The sequence below is a fragment of the Atta colombica genome, unplaced genomic scaffold (assembly GCF_001594045.1).
Source record: "Atta colombica isolate Treedump-2 unplaced genomic scaffold, Acol1.0 scaffold32, whole genome shotgun sequence".
NCBI lineage: Eukaryota > Metazoa > Arthropoda > Insecta > Hymenoptera > Formicidae > Atta > Atta colombica.
Window position 1 is genome coordinate 1,211,034 of NW_017259426.1, and position 9,495 is coordinate 1,220,528.

General features: G+C 33.3%; 1 protein-coding gene, 1 long non-coding RNA gene and 1 other non-coding gene across 3 annotated transcripts in view; all 3 read left to right on the forward strand.

The window, feature by feature from the left end:
• Positions 1–525, forward strand: part of LOC108690406 — a 1,479-nt gene extending 954 nt beyond the window's left edge. The window contains exon 3 of the long non-coding RNA XR_001931882.1: positions 473–525. This is a non-coding gene — a long non-coding RNA (uncharacterized LOC108690406). The remainder of the gene's footprint in view (positions 1–472) is intronic.
• A 135-nt stretch (positions 526–660) lies between these two features.
• On the forward strand, positions 661–4,350 carry LOC108690363 (protein l(2)37Cc). The gene is made up of 5 exons (XM_018197611.1): positions 661–877; positions 1,572–1,720; positions 2,106–2,206; positions 2,315–2,736; positions 3,804–4,350. Exons 3-5 carry the CDS (start codon positions 2,119–2,121, stop codon positions 4,110–4,112), a joined length of 819 nt encoding a protein of 272 aa, XP_018053100.1. The 5' UTR covers positions 661–877; positions 1,572–1,720; positions 2,106–2,118; the 3' UTR covers positions 4,113–4,350.
• Trnan-guu lies at positions 1,176–1,249 on the forward strand. The gene has a single exon. It is a non-coding gene; the product is annotated as a tRNA-Asn (tRNA).
• Positions 4,351–9,495: the final 5,145 nt, after the last annotated feature.

The window sequence follows — 9,495 nt, forward strand, 5'->3', positions numbered from 1 at the left end:
GCGGCATGTGACGACTATTTGTCTGTATGAACGATATCACACAAGTCATAAAAAAGTAATGCTAATATGAATACTCTCATACAAATAACGCAATTCCTGCTTTCACAATTAATATAGTTTAATAATTTAATTAATTTTTTGTTTTTTTGTACCTTTTGTTACGATCCATTAAAAAATTAACTGTAACTTTGGAATAATTTATCATTAATAAAAGAAACATTTCTCTTTTTTATTAATTTCTAACTTATTTCATTGACTCTGACTCTAATCATATCTTATAGATATCATCTATGTATAAATAAAAGATTCAGTTCTTTTATCTGCTTTGACTTTATTTCGTAATGATAACGAATTGCAGCAATTGTGTTTGATATTCGTTTCTAAAAGTTAACCGATTGCATAGTAATTACATAGTACTATAATTAATAGCTATATATATATATAATATTAAATATAATATTATATTTTTCAGATTCTTTTCACGGATACGACCTTGACGTGGTGGGAGAGTTCAGTACCCAGAGGATATTTACATGAAAAGAACGGTTTTTCTCAAGTATCTAAAAAATTTTCTATCTGAATGATATATCTAGATATTGAGTAAAATCGTTCTCTTCGTGTAAAAATTCAACGGGGATTACCCTCGTCGCCGATTTATTTGAAAATGAACGAACCGCAGCCGGTTCGTCACGTCGCGCGTTTGCTTCGGGAGTGCCGTTCAAGTTATCGGACTCAAATTACAGTCCGCGCGCGATTATAGTGTATTATTCGCGGGTGTTTTACGCGAGTGTCTTGTGCTATATGATATCAATCATATTCTGAAAGGAACAGAAGGAGATCTAGGAGAGACATCGGGCACCGGTGGAGCAACCTTGCAGTAAATATTATTTTTTACTTATGTAAAATTAACTTTTTTTGCTTTTTAATTAAAAATTTTGCTTTTATTTAAAAATGATTATTTTTAAATCATTGTTAAATAAAATAATTTAAATAATATTATTATTAATAATTATAAATTATTGTCAATAACTATAAATTATTGTCAATAACTATAAATTATTGTCAATAACTATAAATTATTGTCAATAATTATAAATTATTATCAATAATCATAAAAATAAACTATTTTCTTTTAATTTTCTTATATGCTATATGATACGAACGCCTGTTGAGTTGCCTCCGTGGCGCAATCGGCTAGCGCGTTCGGCTGTTAACCGAAAGGTTGGTGGTTCGAGCCCACCCGGGGGCGTTATTTTTTTTATCGTAAACATCAGTAATATTGCTCTTGTGATATTTTGGTCGATAATTTTATTTGTAAAACAGAGATAATAATGAACTCTTATCAAGTAATGTGTAATTAAAATTGGCAATAAAAAAATTTTAATTAGAATTTTACAAGGTTCCAACAATTGAGTTATGTATATAATTTAAACAGGTAGTAATCACAATAATTGCAAAACAATATAACGTGTTTGTTTGTAATATATAATGACATTGTGTTTATGTTTATAAATTATTTTCACATTTGCAAATGTATTCATGCAATTAATATTTAAAATTGCCGCGCGAAGTTATGATTGCCAACATCAAAGATCGTGGCGCTTGTGTAGCTTTCAAGTTTCCAGACTCAATTATCAAGAACTCCATTACTCCATTTTCCTCTTATCGATTCCACGCGAGAAGAAAACTGAATATTTCAACCGGAGTTACGATTTCTTACGTAAGTATCAATTGTTTTTATTATAAGCAATAGCGATTATTATCAATTTTAATTTAATTATATATTCGTACGACATAAGAGGAGAGATACTGAGATTAGATTGGCGAACAAAAGAGTTTAGTTTCACCGGTTGTGATACTTATCTCTGCTTCATTTAGGAAATAATAGATGATTACACAATGTCATAATTGAAAAATCTTTAATACATTTATTATTGTCATTTCCTTTTCTTTCCTTTTATTTCTTTGTTAAAGATACGTATTTCAAATATATTTTTCTCTATATTTTAGGTTAGAATAGTATCAGTTATAAGGAATTTATATTATGATAATATATTACAGATTTCATCATCTCATATTATATAATCATATTTTATGTTTTGTAGTATATATTCGATCATGGCAGCACAATTTTTTAATCGATTGAGTCAACTCGGTTTAGGCATAGCACTGACCGGCGGTGTTGTTAATTCTGCATTATACAACGGTATGATATCTCCTATTTCTATATGATAATTATCTTCTTAAATTAATATATAATTTTCTTAATTATTAGTTTGTAATCCTTTAATTAATATACTAATATATTTTTTAGTTGACGGTGGCCATAGAGCAGTTATATTTGATAGATTTGCTGGTATAAAAAATGTCGTGATAGGAGAAGGGACACACTTTTTTATTCCTTGGGTGCAAAAACCAATTATTTTTGATATTCGTTCACGTCCGAGGAATGTTGCTGTTATTACTGGGAGCAAGGATTTGCAGAATGTAAATATCACTCTTCGCATCCTCTTCAGGCCTGTGTCAGATTCGTTGCCTAAGATATACACAATACTTGGTATTGACTATGAAGAAAGAGTATTACCTTCTATTACCACCGAAGTGTTGAAAGCTGTTGTCGCACAATTTGATGCTGGAGAACTAATTACACAAAGAGAAATTGTATCTCAAAAAGTCAGCGAAGATTTAACAGAAAGAGCTGCACAGTTTGGACTTATTTTGGATGATATTTCTCTTGTAAGTACAATTATATTTATTGTCAGATAACAAAAAGATTTTATTATTTTTGCAGAATTACAAAATTTAATATATGTGACACGAAAGATTTGACAAATTACATTACAATATCAGTAATACTAAAATTAGGATTATATAGGGAATCTATTTATCTATTTACATATTGAAAATTGGAAAGAAGATATCATAATATTATGAAAATTGAAATAAGCATTTCTCGGTTAATCATTCTTCTATGCTGAATTTAAACTTAAAACAAAAAGGTTGTGCAAATGGCCTAAAGGTATGCTATAGGCTTATAGAAAAGGCATAGCCTTTTAAGTTTAAACTTATATAGCATACAAGAATGAATAACTAAGTTTGGAGTCATTATGTCTATAATGTTCTCACTGTTAACATCGTCTATTATTAGATATTAACGTTTTTTCATTAAAATTTCCTGACAATTTGATGATTATGTATACACAGCTATTGTTATCGACTTCGTCGTTCATTTTATTGAAATTTAATGAACAAGATGTGAACGAGAGAATTAATCAACATTTGACCATATTAACTTTCTTATATCAGTACTCTTGACGATTGTTATACTCCGATATTCGTGATAATGTTGTGATTATTTTATGTGAATATTAAGTTTATATTAAAAAGAATCTAATTAGGATCGAAACGTATTTATCTTTTATAATAAAATATATTTTAATATAATATAATTACACACACTGTTGGCTCTCAAAGATTTCTCTTTAACGTTTTTATTTACTCATTAGAATCTTTATTTGTTTAAGTTTGGGTTACTTCATTTTTAGATTAATTTTCACAATGTTATGGCACTTTCTTTCCAATTTTATATATAGAAATAAATTCTGCAGTGTCTTGTTTTTAATGCGACTGATATTTGTAAAGTAATCTATCAATCCTTTGTTATCACATATATTAAACTTTGTAATTTTGGAAAAACAAAATTTTTTTGGTCACTTGATATATACATTTATGATAAAGAAAAAATATGAATGATATGTGCAATCAACACATAAATTATCATTATTTTTAAAAAATTCTTTTAGACGCATTTAACATTTGGTAAAGAATTTACCCAAGCAGTAGAATTAAAACAAGTGGCGCAACAAGACGCGGAGAAAGCCCGTTTCTTAGTAGAAAAAGCTGAACAGCAGAAGAAAGCGGCTATTATTAGTGCTGAGGGTGATGCTCAGGCCGCGAGTTTATTAGCAAAGTCTCTAGCTGAGGCAGGAGAAGGTTTGGTTGAACTCAGAAAAATCGAAGCTGCGGAAGATATCGCGCATAATTTATCCAAGTCTCGTCAAGTGGCATATTTACCTTCGGGTTTAAATGTGTTGCTTAATTTACCGCAGTAAAATAAAACGAATTGTTACATGTTTCTACATGAATTGTGCATTTATATCATGAGAAGTTTATCACTGTAACAGAGTGAAAGAGAGTGTAAAAAAGAATATAGTCTATATGATAAAAACTTCCCTAAAGGCTTCATAGCAGGAATATATAGTATTTTGTAACATTTAAATGGTTTAATTGGTGAATTTGCGCCATTTTATAAATATATTACGTCCTACCATATCGTTTAGTTGCTAAAAATTCTAAGTATTACGTAATCATTATTTATTAACATTAATGTCTTATATCCTTTAATTTCTGCAACTAGTATTAAAAGAAATATCCATATATTGATGGATAGAATTCTTCCATATCATACTTAAGAGAAATAGCTTTTCAGAAAATTATTAATTTTTTCTCATAATATCTTTAATTTTTCGTATAATAAGTATATATTTCGTATAGTAAGTAATATAATTGAAAGGAAAACGAAAAATTTATTTATTGCATACTCTTTAGGCTCATATTGAAATTGAAATTATAATTGTTTAATGAGTCAACCAAATTAAATTTATTCCATAATTTAAGCTTATTCTTAATCATCATATGAATAATCGTTTTGCTATTCTTTTCGATAATTTTTTTTTAATATCTGATAAAACAAAAAATCAGTTAATGAATCTAATTTCGCACTCAGAAGTGTCGACATGTACTTTTTAAATCCGCGATAACGAAAGGTCTCGGATCGGTAGGTGATCCGACCTGTTCGTTCCGGACGATCCCTTTGAGCGAACCATCCGATGGATCGCCATGATCAATCAGGAAGTCGAAATTGGTGGAAGATTATCTCAGTCGGGGTGCTCGCGTCTCGCCTCTGTCGGCACAAGCTGTTAATAAAGAAAACAATCCATCATAATTTGATGATCGTTGCGGGGTGCCTTTAGCATGGTGGTCCACTGTAAAAATGTAAAATATACACGATGATACCAGTTGCACTTACACGTGTAAGTCCGGTTACTAGTTATTAATGTCCGGATAGATTTATTGCGTGTCTTACAAACGAATAATTAACAGATCGATTCATTTTTTTAAATATCGGATATTATAAGATATTTCAACATTTATTTAAAATTCTTTTTTGAAAAAAATTATACTAATATTATTAATTTGCTCCAATATATAATTTGAAAATTTTTGTTTGCTTTGATGTTAAAGTTTCAGGGAAATCTAATAATTCTAGCTTAGCGCAATATTGAAAAAATGAATCCCATCTTCCTGATTCTCAAAGATGCTGAACACTGTATCATCACACAGTATGCATCGTTTGCTTCACGGTTTTGCCGCACGATAATAATATAGTATAATTTCCGCGAATAAAGAGAGGTATAAGTGAGAGAGAGAGAGAGAGAGAGAGAGAGAGAGAGAGAGAGAGAGAGAGAGAGAGAAGGAAGGAAGCACCAAGGAGGGTTCGCGGTGGCAGCAGCACGGGGCGAGAGCAGATTAGCGTGAATAATGAAGACACGACCCCGTGAAAGCCTAAGCGGGTCTCCTTAAGTCTGTTCCTTCGAGTAGAAGCCGAAGCTGGAAAGGGAGGATGCTGAGGAAGAACGAGAGGAAGGTGGAGCGGACAGAAAGGAGGTAGAAGCAGTTAATTACTCCTCCCATCCACGGGATAACGACTTCCCCTTATTTGTCGAGAGGCGCAAACAGCCAACCCTCTGCAAAATCCCTTGCCAAGACGCTTTCCCCAGTGTATGCGCGTATATTTGACTACATATATACATATATACGCATGTATATATGTATATCTATATACGTGCACGTAGGTAGACCAAGGACCAAGGACCACCCTGTCCATCTCGGAATATCTATTTCGTACGCATCCTCGATCGATCGGTCAGAATTTCGCGAGGGGATAATCTTGCGTTAAATCGAAGATGTAACCTTAGTTCAAGATAAATTGAATTTAGGGCAATAGTATATGATTGGAATATGAGACGTTTTTACCTAAAAGACTTTAAAAGAACTATAAGATCTAAACGAAGTAATTATCTAGAATGATAATTAAGAAGCTGTCGCATCATCTATTGAATTTCTCAAATCCAACATTTTAAGTGAGACATGTTTATCTTAATCCCCTATGTAGATCTATATTGATTCACTCAATTATAAAGCTGTCAGAAATGTCAAACAATTCAATTTTTTTTATGTTATATCTAAATTTGGATTATTCTTATTAAAATATATTTAGGCCCTTATTCGGTAACTTTTGACGATAGTGTTGGTATATTACTCTCTTAATTCTTTAGTGTGGAATTTCATTCTAAAGACTAAAAATTAAATCAATCTCGCAAAAGAATAGCTCAATTTTTAATCTTTAAGAATGAAATTCATTCAAAGAATTTTAAAGAATACGTTGCGCAGCTTTTTTTTTATCATATATAAAATAATAAAATCTTTGCAACGACAACGATACGATTGTCAAGAATTATAGAATAATGGCTCTAATATTCATTTAAAAAATTTTTTTATTATAATTAATTTTATCATTTTGATTCCTTGAAATTAATTAGTGCCTTTTAAGTAACATAAATTAAATGGTTTCTATAGATCCAACATCAGTAGCTGTGTTATAGACAGTTTAGCGCAGTTTCGAAAAGTTAATATTCTTTTCTATAAATTTATCTTCAAGCGAGATATATTCTCAATTAAATTCGTATGAACGATACGTAAAATCATTGTTAACTGCCGTCGTTGTCTCTTCGCCAAGTCGAAGGGCCATCGACAGCTATGGGGTGATGTGGTATAACACATGTTACAGGATCGAGCCACGAAACATGCAACGAAACAAATGTTATGTACGCCCGAATACACGTACGGGATGCGAAGGAAGTAGGAGAAAGAGAAAAAGAGAGAGACTAATTACGAAAGAAATCATAATAGGCACACATGCACCGCGGGCTGTCGGGCTAACGATCGGGCTTCCTCCGCCGCATCTGCACCTGTTACTCAGATCCTATGGTCGCGCCGATGCACGCGAGCTGCATATGCCGATGGCCTTCCTCAGAGACAAAATGCCTAAGGCTTATTGCCTCTCATCGGAGTCCCCATAGATCCCGACTCGAGAGAAGGATGAAATTATGTCCTCTAGAAATTCACTGCTTGTAACAAATTTTCTACATCTTAACGATTCGTAGAAGGAAAGAAACAGGTGAAGAGGAATAGAAAGAAATTTATCCTGCGAAATTAAATTCTCAATTTTCAAAGTAAGTTCTAAAATATTCTAAAATATTCTGATTTTATTAATTAATTTTAGTAAGTTTTAAGTAAGTTCTAAAATATTCTGATTTTATTAATTAATTTTAACAATTTGTAAATTTTCTCTTTCTCTTTCTACTTACATTAATATATACTCTCAGTTTCAACATTATAGCTGCACACAAACACGAAACGTAATCGCTCACGACGATGCTCGAGTCGGAGACTCGAGTCCTACGTAAGGGACTGGCTCGATTAGTTATTAGACACGACTAGCTACATCATCGATATTAATGATACGAGCGGCGGGTTATAAAATTTCCATCGATTAGGTTCGCCGAGACGCAAACCGCGCCGCTGCACCGGCTCAACTCGCGAGTGAGCGAGCGCGTTTTCTATCTCGAGTTTGTAATCGTAATTAACATCTCGACCGTTCCGTTTTACCGCGTTAGAGAGAAAGGGAAGTATCGCCGAGCTTGAGAAGTCGCTCACGCACGACGAGTCAGCGTAATAATGGCTGCTTTGAACTGACCACGACCACGAGAAACCAACGATAAATGGGGAGCGGTTCAGGATCCACCACTGCTCGTTACAGAAATCTCGTTAATTAAGGTGGAAAATGCATGAGCGTAAAACTGCCGCCGGACTTGCCGTTGCGCCTAAAGGCAACGAACGAGCTTTTTGTCTTGATACGGTCCACGAAGCAATGCAGACTGTAGTCCCGTTGGTCTGCCCTTGCTGACTGTCGCTGTTTTGCATTAACAGTCGACGATGAAATTGGATGAACCGCGATTTTAAACAGTCGTGCTAACCACCACCGTCATCGTCGTCGTTTCGGCTCTTTTCATCCCACCGACGAGTCGTGCGTATGATTACGCACTTTGTTCACAATTCTCGGGTAATCAACGCCGGATATTTACGTCCACGAGTTCCATCGGATTGCGCTTTTCATCGTAGCTCAATGATGAAACACGCGCAGAAAAGTATAAACATCGTTATTATTAGAAATAAAATGTCGACAGAGAAGTCGATTACATAAGCATCAAATACTGACGTCGCATCCTTAAATTGATCATGATTGGTTGCGTTTTGAGCAATTTGTCCAGCAAATTGTTTCGAAACTTGCACGTATCAGAGATTAGCATTCTTCTAATAAGATAAACTGCGAACAGTTTAATATCTTCGCTACAACCTTTTCAAGTTTGTCGAGAATAGTAAGAGCTAGTTGATGCGAAAATTGATTGCAACCATAACTACTGCCGTCTATTTGTTAGCGCGGTTGCACGCGAGCAACAATTTGGAATTAGAATGCCCTTTTAAGTACTCATCCGTAAAATTTCCTTCCTTTCTCCACGTAGCATGAGAAGGGCTTTCCCTCGGGCTCGAAGCGAGACCTGGCTATAGCAATCATCGCCACCGGATGGCCGCGGTGTGAAGATATTACTCTAAAGTGTTTTAACCCGTCAAAGTAAGCGCGAGCCGTTCGCCTTTTGCAGTCGCAATTTTGGAAAGACTGAAGGTCAGGTTTTTCCTTTTGTTCGCTCGTTCTCTCTCCTCCTTTCTCCCTTCATTCGAAACCTCGCACGCGAGGAATAATTTTCAATAAATACGCCGAGCGATCCGTCCTAACGAACAGTCTTTCAGATACGATGGACTGGCCATACATTTGTAAAGTATGATAAAAATCATTTTTCCTAAATTTTTCTTTTTTGTTTCGGAAAAGTTTCATATTTCTTCTCTATACTTTTTAAAATCTTTGAAATGGAATCCAACTCTAAAGAGTGAAATTCTTAAAAATTGACAATTGAGCTATTCCTTTTCAACACTGGTTTAATTGTCACTCTCTTTAAAATTATTAAATTTCAAAGATTTTCCGTTTCAAAGATTTTAAAGAGACGTATACATTTCTTAACTAATGTTACAAAAATGTGTTAGATGTATAACCTAGTCAGAAAATTTCAGTCAGAAAATTATATTTTTATCCCTGTCTGTGTCCAAATTTGTTTGACGAAATTAATATTAACTTATTATGTCGATGATCAATTAAGCTGTGTGATAAGTTTATCTTGAATTTTTCTTTTTCTTTAGAATATAATAGAATATATATTTTTTTACTCCTATGTTCTCATCTGTGTCTATAACTTCTTC